Source organism: Sus scrofa, chromosome 1 (genome assembly GCF_000003025.6).
Source record: "Sus scrofa isolate TJ Tabasco breed Duroc chromosome 1, Sscrofa11.1, whole genome shotgun sequence".
Lineage (NCBI taxonomy): Eukaryota > Metazoa > Chordata > Mammalia > Artiodactyla > Suidae > Sus > Sus scrofa.
The window spans coordinates 175301795-175317301 of NC_010443.5; the positions used below are offsets into that span (position 1 = coordinate 175301795).

The 15507-nt window shown below is 36.2% G+C and overlaps 1 protein-coding gene across 7 annotated transcripts in view; it reads left to right on the forward strand.

Annotated features, from left to right (window-relative positions):
- PRPF39 (pre-mRNA processing factor 39) overlaps nt 1-15451 on the forward strand; it is a 32027-nt gene extending 16576 nt beyond the window's left edge. Inside the window, exons 3-18 of one of the 7 annotated variants that reach the window (XR_002346637.1) lie at nt 258-289; nt 377-502; nt 685-753; nt 857-1019; nt 1148-1266; nt 4221-4388; nt 7337-7502; nt 7945-8052; nt 9570-9734; nt 9848-9947; nt 10049-10175; nt 10798-11066; nt 11946-12130; nt 14038-14112; nt 14358-14475; nt 14721-15451. Coding sequence is in view for 5 of the 7 variants with exons in the window: in XM_001927120.5 (XP_001927155.1) it covers nt 377-502; nt 1148-1266; nt 4221-4388; nt 7337-7502; nt 7945-8052; nt 9570-9734; nt 10049-10175; nt 10798-11066; nt 11946-12130; nt 14038-14112; nt 14358-14475; nt 14721-14777 (1683 nt within the window). In the remaining 2 variants the exon portion in view is untranslated. Of the gene's footprint in view, nt 1-257; nt 290-374; nt 503-684; nt 754-856; nt 1020-1147; nt 1267-4220; nt 4389-7336; nt 7503-7944; nt 8053-9569; nt 9735-9847; nt 9948-10048; nt 10176-10797; nt 11067-11945; nt 12131-14037; nt 14113-14357; nt 14476-14720 lie in introns of those variants that run through there. The other 6 variants (XR_002346636.1, XM_021101264.1, XM_005659929.3 and 3 more) reach the window with 6 other exon arrangements.

The following is a 15507-nucleotide window of genomic DNA, read 5'->3' on the forward strand; positions in this document are numbered from 1 at the left end:
GAGCAAGGCTAGGGATTGAACCCACATCCTTATGAATATTAGTCAGATTTGTGTCCACTGAGCCATGACGGGAACTCCTGTTTTGGCATTTTTTAGCAATAAAGTATTTTTAAATTAAGGTATATACATTGTTTTTTAGACATAATGCTATTGCACACTTAATAAGCTATGGTATAGTGTAAACATAATTTTTGTGTGCACTTTGAAAGCAAAAACTTTGTGTGACCTGCTTCATTGCAATATTCGCTTTATTACAGTGATCTGGAACTGAACCCGCAATATCTCTGAGGTATGCCTGTACATTTGAAAGGAATAATAAATATTTTTGTGACAAAAATTTCCAAGATGTTTAAATACCTTGTTTTATTTTCATCAGAATCACTTGATGGCTGCCAGGAAAGCGTTTGACAAATTTTTCATACACTATCCGTATTGCTATGGTTATTGGAAAAAGTATGCAGACCTTGAAAAGCGGCATGACAACATTAAACAATCAGATGAGGTGCGTACATTACTGAATAAAGTTATCTTCATTAGGTACTGTGAGCCAAATGATAACAAAGCAAAGACTTTTTTTGGCTGGCAGTACCTACGATTTATGGTCGAACAATTTTACAGGGTATTTTATTTGCATTTGTCACTCTTGTGGCATTTGTAGCTAATATTTTCTCTCTTTGTTGGCAGGTGCGTTAAACCTCTACAGTTTGTCAAGCTTTGCAGTGCAAGCCTCTGTATTACACTGCAGCTTAACAAGTAGGGCAGGGCTTTTCTCTCACTTACATTTATTTCTCATTTTCCAAACAATATAGTTGGTTTGCTAGTCACATTTGCTACGTCTTATTGCATTTTTGGTCAGACGCTGTCATTGATGCTCTAATGGGTCTGTGCCCTATGGTCTGTAACCCAAAGCCTGCCCACACAACCCGGTCAGAATGCAGGGACTGCTGCGCTTTGAAGATCAAGACTCTGCACGTGGGGATCAGAACATTGCCATGTTCTATCCAACCTCCACCCAAATGGTAATGGTAGATTATTTAAACAAAATTCCAGTAATTAGTATTTCTAAGGTTCACCGGATAACACAGTGTTACCTCTCTGTTAAGAAATAATTAAATATTTGAAGTACAGTTTGTTGTTTTCTTCTTAGGTGTATCGCCGGGGGCTTCAGGCAATACCTCTTAGTGTTGACCTTTGGATACATTATATAAACTTCTTAAAAGAAACCCTGGACCCAGGTGATCCTGAAACAACCAGTACAATAAAAGGGTATGTGAAACACTGATACTCAAATCTGTATAAAGATATAAATAAGTGGTCTGATACTGATAATAGAATTACTCAGCCATGCTAAACTGAAAGTTTATGTTTATTTTTCACTGCTTATTTAAAAAATGATACAGTAAAGTTATGCATGATTATAAAAAATGTATGTAATAAAGTCCTCCACCATTCCTAGATCCCATTTCCTTATGTCACCAATCCCTCCCCGTCATGGCTAATAGCTTGTTATATGGCTGCATCTTTTTAACATTTCTTTAAGGGTATAAAGGATAGTTGAAAATTTTCTCCACTCCCAGTACTGTTTCCTCTTTTCTGTTTGTTTGCTTGTTTTCATTTCTGATATATCTGATCTCTGGAGTTGTGCTCATGTTAAAGTTTAGACATTAATAAACCGAATGGAAGCTCTGTGCTATCTTAGGTGGCCTATGGGACTTCATTGTAAAGTGATCAGGTGGCCACTCAGGTTTTTGTTGGGGGACTCCCAGTATTGGAATCCTTATATCTTATTGTACTAAGCAGTTTCTTCATTGAAGAAGCGTCTCATCTACCTGGGAAGTATATACCTAGCTTCTGAGATTCCATGGCTGGGCAGGAAAGGGGATTTAAGATCCCTTACCTTCTTCTAAACATTTTGTTCATTACCTATCATCCTTCCTCTTGCAACTCCCTCTGGTTTTTGTTGTATCTGGTACATTAATTTCCTGAATTGGAGTTCCCGTCGCGGCGAAGTGGTTAACGAATCCGACTAGGAACCATGAGGTTGCGGGTTCGATCCCGGGCCTTGCTCAGTGGGCTAAGGATCCAGCATTGCCGTGAGCTGTGGTGTAGCTTGCAGACGCGGCTCGGATCCCGCGTTGCTGTGGCTCTGGCGTAGGCTGGTAGCTACAGTTCTGATTGGACCCCTAGCTTGGGAACCTCCATATGCCGTGGGAGAGGCCCAAGAAATTGCAAAAAGACAAAAAAAAAAAAAAAAAAATTTCCTGAATCATTTTGGGATTCTGCTGGTGAGAAGCATGTATTTTAACTCTTAAAAACCTACACGTGTACATACACATATTCTCTCAATCCTTTGTATATATTGAACATATTTCCACCAATTTTGGCACATCTTTGTTTAGGTTGTCTTTATCATAATAGAGGTTCTTTTTTTTATTATAGTTGGTTCAGTTTTCATCTTTTATTGATTTCTGACTTTTGTGCCTATCTTGCCAAGAATATATGAATCTTAAGGTTTCTTCTAAATCTTTTTATAGGGTTGTTTTTTGTTTTTTGTTTTTTTTTTTGTTTTTTTTCTTTTCTTTTCTTTTCTTTGCCACTCTATGGCATATGGAGTTCTGGGGCCTGGGATCAGATCGGAGCTGCAGTTGCGACTGTTGCCCCAGCTGTGGCAACACTAGATCTTTAACCCACTGTGCTGGGTGGGAGGGATTGAACCTTTGTCCTAGTGCTCCCAAGATACTGTCAATCCTGCTGTGCCACTGGGAACTCCTCTAGTTTTTTGTTTTTTTTTTTAGTCATTCATCTAGCATTTAGTCTTTCCGTTTGTCAGAGATTAACCTTTTATTTTTTCCATTTGTTAAACAGTCTTAATCTTTTCTGCATTGATTTAATATACTTTTGGAGTTCCCATGTGGCTCAGTGGGTTACGGAACTGGTATTGTCATTGCAGTGGCATGGGTTACTGCTGTGGCGTGGGTTTAATCCCTGGCCCAGGAACTTTCACATGCCACACCCGGCAAAAAAACAAAAAAACTTCTTTATCATATGCTAAATTCTCATGTATACATTGATCTGTTTTGTTTTCTTGAGAACTGTTTGTTAATCTGTTTTTCTGATATCAGGCGTGTGCTGTACTTATAATTACTATAGCTTCCTAGCTTTTTTTTGATATTTTTCAGGAAAAATACCTGCTACATTGTCCTTTATACTGTTAAAAATCCCTCTTGATTCTATTATTTATTTTGAAAATATCTATCTAAAAATTTATCCCATTAGAATATTAAATCCAGTGATTAAAATTGCTTACTGAAATCTGTTGAAATGAGCTAAAAATAAATGTTTTTGTAGTAAACCATAATTGGAGGATTTTAGAATCAGGAGAGACTTCTGAGAGTTTTAAAATGCATGTATATTTCTCATCTGGCAAGGCAACTGGACCTCTTGTTAGAGAAAAGTATTTTTTTTTGGTGGGAGGGGTGTATTTTTTTTTTTTTTTTTAAAGGCAGCTCCTGCAGCATATGAAAGTTCCCAGGCTAGGGGTGGAGTTGGAGCTGTAGCTGCCAGCCTATACCACAGTCACAGCAACACGAGATCTGAGCTGTGTCTGCAACCTACAGTGCAGCTCACAGCAAGGACAGATCCTTAATCCACTGAGCAGGGCCAGGGATCGAACCCATGTCCTCATGGGTGTTAGTTGGGTTCATTATTGCTGAGCCATGACGAGAACGCCAGAAAATTATTTTTTAAAGTAAGATAAAATTTCTTTCTTTTGTCTTTTGCCCTAAAGGAATCTAACATTTCAAGTTTAACAAATATTTTAGTGTCTACTGTGACACTCTTATGTGTTTGTGATGTAATTTGGATTGCAAATTTATATCTTATGTATAATAATATATAGTTATATAAAAAGTACATTTATTTCCTTTATGTTTTTCTCTTTTTTAAAAAGCAGCTGTCATACACTTTTCCATTGTTCCTTCTTTCTTTTAATCTCTACTTATATAGGTAACAGTTAACTATAATTTTGAATTTAGCATTATATTCTGAAATTTAGAAATTTTTTTATTTTTTGTTTTTCAATAGAGACTGATGTATAACCTATTAATTTCAGGTATACAGCTTAATGTTTTGGTCTTTGTTTATATTGTCAAGTGTAGAAATAATATTTTTAAAGCAGCTTTATCTTAGAAATATAACTTAGGGGTAATTTAATTTTTCAGAACTTTTGAGCATGCTGTTCTAGCTGCAGGAACAGATTTCCGATCTGACAGACTATGGGAAATGTATATAAACTGGGAAAATGAACAGGGAAACCTGAGAGAAGTTACAGCTATATATGATCGTATTCTTGGTATTCCAACACAGCTTTATAGTCATCATTTTCAGAGGTAGGTGGCAAAATCGGATTGTTGAAATTTCTTTGTGATTACTTAGGTAATTAATTTCTAATATTGAGGATATTTATTCTCTTGACATGTAAGATTTTTCTACATGCAAACAGAAATAAATTTTTTAGCTCGATAATCACAATTTATACACTTTTAAATTTTGACATTTTCCATATAGCTTAAAAAGTGTTTAGGAATTATATTGGTTTGGACTCCATTGATAAATGTTTGGGTTTTTTTGTTTCTTTTTTTTGTTTGTTTTTTGTTTTTTTGTCTTTTTGCTATTTCTTTGGGCCGCTCCCACGGCATATGGAAGTTCCCAGGCTAGGGGTCGAATCGGAGCTGTAGCCACTGGCCTACTCCAGAGCCACAGCAACGCGGGATCCGAGCCGAGACTGCAAGCTATACCACAGCTCATGGCAACGCCAGATCCTTAACCCACTGAGCAAGGGCAGGGACCGAACCCGCAACCTCATGGTTCCTAGTTGGATTCGTTAACCACTGCGCCACGACGGGAACTCCGGTTTTTTTGTTTATTTTGTTTTTGGCCAAGCTGTGCAGTGGCTTAATGTGGGAATTCAATTCCTAGATCAAAGACTGAACCCACGCTACAGTAGTGAAAGCACAGAATCTTAACTACTAAACCACCAGGGAAAAAATTTTTTTTTTTTTTTTTGGCTGTACCTGTGGCATATTAAGTTCCTGGGCCAGGATTTGAATCCTAGCCAGCTGTGTTGAGACCTACATCACAGCTGTGGCAATACCAGATCCTTAACCCACTGTGCCATGCAGGGGTCTAAACCCTGCTCCAGCAGTGACCTAAGCCACCACAGATAACAGGTACCTAACTTCCCGTGCCACAGCAGGAAGGCCAATGTTTGCTTTTTTTTTTTTTTTTTTTTTTTTTTTGCTTTTTAGGGCTGCACCTGTGGTATATGGAGGTTCCCAGGCTGGGGGTTGAATTAGAGCTGCAGCTGCCGGCCTGTGCCATAGCCACAGCAACACAGGATCTGAGCCACGTCTGTGACCTACACCACAGTTCACAGCAATGCCAGATCCCCAAACCACTGAGTGAGACAAGGGATCGAACTGGCATCCTCATAGATACTAGTCGGATTTGTTTCCACTACACCACAACTGGAACGCCCAGTGTTTGCTTTTTTTAACTGCCACATTTTCTATATTTTTGTAACAATTTTTATAATTTTTATAACTAGTTTTATGTTAGCTCAGTGGGTTAAAGATCTGGCATTCAAGTTGCTGCTGTGGCATGGGTTTAATTCCTGGCCCTGGAACTTCCACAGGCCAAGGGCAGAGCCAAAAAAGAAAACAGATTAGAAATGCTGAGGGTGTTGATTTGTGGATGGGGTGATACGCTTTATTATTTTTTTCTTTTTGCTTTTTAGGGTCACACTTGCAGCATATGGAAGTTCCCAGGCTAGGGGTTGAATCGGAGTTAGAGCTGCCAGCCTATACCACAGCAGTGCGAGGTCCGAGCTGAGTCTGTGATCTACATCACACCTCACTGCAATGCTGTATACTCCCTGAGCAAGGCCAGGGAGCCAATCCACATTCTCATGGATACTAGTCAGCTTTGTTTTCACTGTGCCACAACGGGAAATCCAAGGGGTGACATGCTTAAAGACATGTTGTATATAAGGTTCCAAATTGAGATGGTGTTCATGTTTTAGCTCCTTAACTTGGTGTTTTTGGATTAAAATTTGTGTTACACACTAGTGTGTGTGGATAAATGAAATGACTTTTTATTTTCATACTACTCTTTGCTTAAAATCTGTATTTCTTAATGCAGAGTATCGGCAATTACATATACTGATCTGGAATTTAGGGAAGAGGTTTGGACTTAGGTTAGAGTTTAAGAGTCCTTATGGCATGCTTATTATTTCAAGCTGTATTAATAAGATTGTTTAGAAAGTATATAAGAACAGATGAGAAAGAAATGCAGAGTGTAATTTTGGGACATACTGGCATTTAGGGGCAGATTGGAATGGGGGTGCCTCTAAGGAGATCAACAATCAGTCAAAGACTTCAAAGAAAACCAAGAAATGGTAATTCAGAGCCAGGTGTGAAGAAGGTTCTAATAGGAAGATTAGTTAACAGCCGTAAATACTGAGTATTTCCTTAGGATAGAGTACTGTGTACTGTGAAACCTCTGTTTTAATTTTGCATGTAAGAGGTACTTGGTGGCTTTAATTAGGGCAATTTCATTGAAATGTTTGGCACAGACACAGGAACTCAATAGTAACTGGGAGGTAAGGAAGGAACTGCAAAATTTGTTGATCATTTATAAATAATTATAATTTAAATATGGCTTGCTATATTTAATTTTACATCAATTTTGCAGTGATATTATCTCACTTTACAGATGAGAAAAGCAAGATTTAGAGAAGGGAAAGATGTCCCTTAAATAACTAGTAATGGACAGAACTGGATTTGAATGTATTACTGCCCATATGTTCTCCATTCCATTTTTTTTTTCTTTTAAGGGCCACATCCATGGCATATGAAGTTGCCAGGCTAGGGGTCGAATCAGAGCTGCAACTGCCAGCCTATGCCACAGCCATGACAATGCAGGATCTGATCCGTGTCTGTGACACAAATCACAACTCATGGCAGCACTGGATCCTTTAACCCACTGAGTGAGGCCAGGGGTCAAACCTGCATCTTTATGGATACTAGTTGGATTCTTAATCCACTGAACCACTATGGGAACTCCTCCATTTCATCGTTTATCAAGTAATATTCCTCCTTGAGGTATTTTATTAAGTGGTATTCAAGGGGAATACTACTCAGCCATGAAGAAGAATAAAAGTTTGCCATTTGCAGCAATATGGAGAGACCTGGAGGGTATATCATGCTTAGTGAAATGTAACGTGGGATCTAAAATGATGCTTCATATATAGAACTTGTATTTTTATTGTCTTCCTTAGATTTAAAGAACATGTACAAAATAACTTGCCTAGAGATCTTCTAACTGGTGAACAGTTTATTCAGCTGCGAAGGGAATTAGCTTCTGTAAATGGCCATAGTGGTGATGATGGTCCTCCCGGTGATGATCTACCATCAGGAATTGAAGACATAACTGATCCAGCAAAGGTAACTAGACTTATTAAAAAAAACCAAACTTTTAGTTCATGAAAAACTAAACTTCATGTCCCTTGACTGCATGTGTGGCATGACTTGTAGCACATATAAAATCAATTTTCTGATTAAGGCGGGTAGGAATTCTTTAGTTGGTATATCTTAAATATAGATTAAATAGAGAATCTGTTTTACTGTGAGACCTCTGAAACTGTTAGCTTAGAAGGGTGATTTTGCCTATGTTATATAGTAGCACTATTTTTAAAAAATGAGAAAGTGGTTTAAGAAATTCTGTTATAGATTTTAGTATTGTTAATTGTACTTCGCACATAATTGACAACAGTTTAAAAACCCTCCACTATTCTAAGACTATAAAATGTGTAAATAATACTTAAATGTAAGCAGTGATCTTTTAAAATTTTAGTATATATAACTTAAAATTTTTTTTCTTCACAAGCTGATTACTGAAATAGAAAACATGAGACATAGAATCATTGAAATTCATCAAGAAATGTTTAATTATAATGAACATGAAGTTAGTAAGAGGTGGACATTTGAAGAAGGTGTAAGTATTTTTTTGCTGGTGTTGTAGGCTTCAAAATACAGATATGAATAATGAATTTTTTTAGTTATGAGTAATACCTCTACTATTTATTTTTGCTTATTTAAGTAATAAGATGTTTGTCCCACTTATTGCTACCATTATCAATTTTCCATTATTTTATCATTTTCCAATATCAATTTTAAAAACACTGAATTCACATTTGCTTGAATTGCAGGTTATTTAATCCCAACCATTGTATTACAGCTGTTCAGTTTTTACAATCAACATCTTTGATTTTTTTTTTTTGCTTTTTAGAGCCACACCCACAGCATATGGAGATTCCCAGTCTAGGGGTCAGTCGCAGCTATAGCTGCTGGCCTACACCATAGCACAGCAACGCAGGATCTGAGTTGCATCTGCGACTTACACCACAGCTCATGGCAGTGCCAGATCCTTAACCCACTGAGTGAGGCCAGGGATTGAACCCACAACCTCATGGTTCCTAGTGGAATTTGTTAACCACTAGGCCATGACAGGAACTCCCAAACTTTTATTCTTTTTCGTGGTTGTGTAGTATTCCATTTGTGTGTATATGTGTTTGTGTATGTTTGTATCCTTTACTGATTCATCTGTGAATGGATACTGATCTGCTTTCTGTTATAATGTAATTGTTCAATTTAAAAATACTTAGCAAATGATACAATTTCCTGCACACAAAGTTTTGTAGTTCTGTTAAAATGACTGGATAAATGGAAAATACATTCTGTTCATTCAAGTTTTATGCCTAAGTAATGAAGGGATTTTATTTATTTATTTATTTATTTATTTATTTTTGGTCTTTTGTCTTTTTAGGGCTGCACCCGAGGCATATGGAAGTTCCCAGGCTAGAAGTCGAATCGGAGCTGTTGGTACAGGCCTATGCCACAGCCACAGCAACGCCAGATCCGAGCCGTGTTTGTGACCTGCACCACAGCTCACAGCAACACCATATCCTCAACCCTGAGCAAGGCCAGGGATTGAACCCACAACCTCATGTTTCCTAGTCGGATTTGTTTCCTCTGTGCCAAGACGGAAACTCCAGAAGGGATTTTAATTTTAAGTTTTTTTATCATGAGATATGCTAGTGAAGGTTTTTTTTGGTTCATTACTATATTTATAATTTACTCTTTTTTTTGTTGTTGTTGTTGTTGTTGTTGCTGCTGCTATTTCTTGGGCCGCTCCCGTGGCATATGGAGGTTCCCAGGCTAGGGGTTGAATCGGAGCTGTAGCCACCGGCCTACGCCAGAGCCACAGCAACGCGGGATCTGAGCTGCGTCTGCAACCTACACCACAGCTCACGGCATGCCGGATCATTAACCCACTGAGCAAGGGCAGGGACCGAACCCGCAACCTCATGGTTCCTACTCAGATTCGTTAACCACTGCGCCACGATGGGAACTCCTGTATTTATAATTTAAATGCTTTGTATTACTGTAGTCATTCATGTTTTGTTGTTGATAGTGGTTTGCTTTCATTGTCACGTCATACTTATATTACAGATTAAAAGACCTTATTTTCATGTGAAACCATTGGAAAAGGCACAACTGAAAAACTGGAAAGAATACTTAGAATTTGAAATCGAAAATGGGACTCATGAACGAGTTGTGGTTCTATTTGAAAGATGTGTCATATCATGTGCCCTCTATGAGGAGTTTTGGATTAAGGTAAGAAAATTATATGCTCTGAAACTTGAGTATATTATAAACATTGATCTAGTGACTAACCTTTTTTGTACTTCTGTTGAATGTTGTTCATATAACTATATCTGTTGCATTAGGAGATGGTCTGCTTGCAACCAGATTTGACTGCTGCATATGCCAACCTCGTTGCCTCTCTTCGTCCTTCCTTACAGAAACTAGTCTAGTGGTTCAATAAAGGTGCTGAATGGGTTTAAAAATAGAATTTTATCGTTCTGTCACATATTTAATGGCTTGTTCAACTGTAAATTATTCAGTATCTCCTCTGTTTCTGTATGTAGTATGCCAAGTACATGGAAAACCATAGCATTGAAGGAGTGAGGCATGTCTTCAGCAGAGCTTGCACAATTCATCTCCCAAAGAAACCTATGGTGCATATGCTTTGGGCAGCTTTTGAGGAACAGCAGGGTAAGAATAAGAAAATTTAGTTGCTATTTGGGATTTAGGTTACTTTAGGATAAAGTTACAGGAGTTGGAGTTTCCATTGTGGTGGAGTGGAAATGAATCCGAATAGGTTTGATCCCTGGCCTCGCTCAGTGGGTTAAGGATCTAGCGTTGCCGTGAGCTGTGGTGTAGGTCGCAGACGTGGCTCGGATCTGGCATTGCTGTGGCTCTGGAGTAGGCAGGCAGCAACAGCTCTGATTGGACCTGTAGCCTGGGAACCTCCATATGTTGCAGGTGCGGTCTTAAAGAGCAAAAAGACAAAAATAAATAAATAAATAAAGTTATCGGAGTTGAGTCCTGAGGGGTAATGTAAAGCAGATGTAGATGAACTTTTTCTATAAAGGCCAGATAGTAAATATTTTAGGCTTTGTAGGCCATGTGATCTCTTTCCTAATAACCCTGTCATCAGAGCCCCAAAATAGACATAGACAGTACATAAACAAATGAGCATGGCTGTTTTCCATTTCAAAGAATAAAAATAGGCAGAGGGTTGGATATAGCTTAGGGCTATTATTTGCCAGTACTTGGCATAAAGGATATTTCATAAGTTTATACAGAAGCATAAACATTTAATTACTATTTCTAGGCAATATTAATGAAGCCAGGAATATCTTGAGAACATTTGAAGAATGTGTCCTAGGACTGGCAATGGTTCGTTTGAGAAGAGTAAGTTTAGAACGACGGCATGGAAATATGGAAGAAGCTGAACGTCTGCTTCAGGATGCCATTAAGAATGCCAAAGCAAATAATGAATCATCATTTTATGCTATCAAACTTGCCCGACATCTTTTCAAAATACAAAAAAACCTTCCCAAATCAAGAAAGGTGCTTTTGGAAGCAATTGAAAGAGACAAAGTATGTATTTGTGTTTTTTAGAATATTTTCCATAAAGAAACCAGTGATTTTTTTTGTTTGTTTGTTTTCCTTTTGGCAACTATGATGAAAAATGTGGTCTGTATGTGATATATTTTATTACTAAATGAAGACAACAGTCCCTCTAAACTGATGTTGCCATTCTTTAAAATTTTTTTCAAATTATTATGCATTAACATTGGATTAAAAAGTTTTGCACATATCGTGACATTTTCTATTTTCTCCATATTTAGAAATTTTATGCCAAATTTATTGATTATTAAGTACAGGGCCTGGGAGAACAGTTTATAAACAGAAGCATGGCAGTTGCCTGCACTGTAGGAAATGTAGTAGTAAGATTATTTCTCCTTTTCCGAAGTTTTTTCTTTTATATTTCAATTGATAAAGGGCAGTGTCTAAGATATTTTTCATTTTTTAGATTTTCAACTAATGCCAGGTCTCTTTTAGATAAGTTTATAAAAGGTTCATTTCCAGCTATAGTTTAGGATGATTATCTTTGGTTGTAAAGATTTAGATTACTGGAAACTATAGAGATCATTTTTTTATGTTTTACTTTGGATTTGTCATGGTAAGTCAAGCTACATTAAATCCAAGATAGGATATAGTGTTTTAATTTATCGATACTTAACAATTTGCATAGTTTAGGAGATACTAGGATGTTGTTTTTACCTACCAATGTGCCAAATAGGTTTTTTAACCTATTTTGATAGATGCTGACAACAGTTAACATGAATTACATTTTAATACAACTTTCAATTTTGAATTTTTCAAAATGGGACAAAAAATTAAGGCATTTCTAAATATGTGTAGTTTAATCAGATTTCTTAGAAATATCATTAATTGATACTGCTTTTTACACAGGAGAACACAAAGTTATACCTCAATTTACTTGAAATGGAATACAGTGGTGACCTCAAACAAAATGAAGAAAATATCCTAAATTGTTTTGACAAAGCTATACATGGTTCATTACCTATTAAAATGAGAATTACATTTTCTCAGAGAAAAGTGGAATTTCTTGAAGATTTTGGCTCAGATGTTAATAAGTAAGAACTTAGTTATATATTATCTATTTGACTAGTAAATGAGCATTGATAATTTTGGTTGGGATTTTGATGAAGAGTATACAACATGATATATTATTAAATTTAAAATGTTTTCTAGGTTATTTTCTCCTCAGATATAGGTGGGAGTAAATTCAGTTTTGCAAATGTGTATGTCCTTAATAGGATGTATGGCCTTTGCTTCAAAACTGTTTTCCAAATTTTTGCATGGTAATTTAAGCAATGAGATAGGAAACAAATTCTATGAAAAAGGAAATGGCTGAAGGATTGAACACATGCATTTAGTATATAGGCCACCAAAAGTCTATGGAGTTATTAGTCTGGAATAGGAATGCCATTTTATCTCATATTGGAAAAGAGGATGGATGTAAGGTCCCCAGATCACACCTATGGTCTCATCTTTGTGCACTGTGTAAAAGGATGAAAGTTGAGGATGGCAAGGGATTTGAGAAAATGACAGGTTTAAATTTGTAAAATATGGGAGTTCCCTAGCCTGGGAACTTCCGTATGCTGCAGCTGTGGCCCTAAAAAGCAAAAAAAAAAAAAAAAAGGTAAAATATGGATAATGGATAAGCAGTGAGATCCTGCTGTATAGCACTGGATACTATATCTAGTCACTTAATGGAGCGTGATAATTTGAGAAAAAAGAATGTATATATGTATGTGTGACTGAGTCACCTTGCTATACAGTAGAAAATTGACAGAATGCTATAAACCAGATATAATGGAAAAAAATAAAAATCATTAAAAAGAAATTGTAAAATAGAAGAGTAGAAATAGTGATTAGAGCATCGCTGCCATTCCTTTCTTACCTGACTCTAGTAAGGAAATATCTCACTTCCTGTTAGGCAAGTCTGTATATACATTTTTGATGGCTGAGTAAGATTTTAATTAATGAGTTACATTTTAATAATATAATTTACAATTATATATATGTGCTTGGCATAATACTAAATATTTTGTATTAATTACCCAATGTAGAATATTATTGACAATCTAATGGGGGGAAGAGATACTGTTGTTTTAGTAGAGAGAGGAAAGAGATTAGGCATTTTTTTCCAAGGTCACTTAGCTATTACATTGTGCAGCTAAGAGCCTATTTCAGAGCATGTGCTCTTAACCACTTCCTGTGCTGTCTTCTGTTTTGCACTGAAGAAAGTACAGAAAAGAAATGGCATATGTAATTCTAACTTTTAGCCTAGTTGAATGGTATGATGATCAGAGGATATTCCTAAGTATATGAGGTAGTATATACACTTTAGCCTAACTGTGGCAGGTGTTTTCAGTAAGTACTGTTAAATTAGATCTCAAAAGTAAATTATAGAATGGTCAGGACTCATGGTTGCACTGGATAAAAACATACCAAGGTTTTTGCTGTTTGATACCTCCTTCGTCAGGTTCTCCCCACATCTTAGAAATAATGAACAAGGTAGCTCTTGGCCAGCAACCCATTAGCCTTACAACTGTTGTATGAAAACAGGCACTTTCCTACTAGCTCAGTCAAAAATCCTGGGACTTAGTGACATCCTGGTTTGGGTTATATGCTCATGTCTAAATATACAGGAATATAGTATGTATGTGACATCCTGGTTTGGGTTATATGCTCATCTCTAAATATACAGGAATATAGTATGTATATCATGTATACCTAGTATATAGTAATGTAATTGACCAGGCCTGTATCCCTAAAACCTCATTTAAACTACACAGACTGAGAAGGAAAGTGCAGGGGGCAGGTTAGCCTGCTGGCTTATTTGAAAAAAAAAGAAAAGATAGTCATGGTAACATGTTTTTGTTTCCCTAAGTGGAAATCACTTTTAAAAGCTTTAGAAATTTAAGCTTGGGTTCTGTGTATTCCAAAGGTTTTTTTTTCCTCCCTTCTCTCTCAGACTTCTGAATGCTTATGATGAACATCAGACACTCCTAAAAGAACAAGATTCTTTAAAAAGGAAAGCAGAAAATGGGTATGTAATTTCTTGCTGAGTCAGGAAGGGATGCTTTTTTAAAAGAAGATATTTCATTATGGGAATGACAAGTATTACCTTTATGTTGTGGTAATTTAGATACTTGGAAATCATAATTATATGATTTGAAATCATATAAAACAGTGGTTGAGAAAGACAGATGAATGTACACAGGTAACAGTCATCCATTTATTAAAATACTTAACTGGGAGCTTTGAAAGTTTTAATTTTGACCTTTTATTTAGGTCAGAAGAACCAGAGGAAAAGAAAGCACACACAGAAGATACTTCATCATCTACACAGATGATTGATGGTGATTTACAGGCAAATCAAGCTGCTTATAATTATAGTGCCTGGTATCAAGTGAGTTCAATAATTGTAATTGAAATTTTTAATAGATATTAGAAATGCAACAAGTGGGATAGTCTTTTTTTCTTTAGAAAAAAACAACTCCTGTTCCAGATTGTATACATTTTGTGGATGAGACTTGGAATTTCAGCGGTGAATACATGCCTATTTTTTAAAAATATACCTGCTTTAATTATATCTTTATATATGAAACTCAGGCATAGCTCTTGTATGCTAATATGTTTGCTTTTCCCTTTCAGTACAATTATCAGAATCCTTGGAATTATGGACAGTATTATCCTCCTCCTCCAACCTGATGGGAAAATTAATAGCAGATGGAGTATGTGAAAAGTATGAAATTATTTTTTTTTTAATGAGGGATGTAAACAGCATAAACTTGCATTTGATAACTTGTCTTCCCTGTTTCTGTGTAACATGATTTGTTTAGTAATAGGGGAAAATGTCACTTAGTAGCTCACCACAGATACTATTTCCTACCATTTATAAAATTTACTTTTTATTGGAGAACTATTTTTTTGATTTTTGCATTAAGTGGTCTAGAATTCTTTTGCAATGTATTTGCAACAGAGTTTTGTAGCCTTAAGGTTAGGAAAAAACTGACTGCAAATCATGTCAGTGTAGTTTAAGATTCTGAAAATACATAAGGGCTGGTTAATAAGGATTTACCTCCTCTTTAAAAAAATGGATTTTTAACCCTTGCTGACAAGACTGTTTGCGTGTTTCAGTTATCCTTATGAATTTGGATATAACAGCAGAAAAGACACCTATTAAAATACTGTCTTGGAATAGAGATTATAAGTGAGGAAATGGAATGTTTGCATCCCCTTAAAAAATGAAAGTCTTATCAAAACTATGTTGTTTCAGGAGACTTTGTATTTGGAATATTCATGTAAAACTTGTGAGCAAGCTTTCATTTTGATCAAACTGATCATCTTCATTTTTGTAATAAAACTGAAGACTCATCTAGTAATTGTTATGAATTTATTTGTGGCGATCACCTAATAATACTAACTTAATATTTACCTT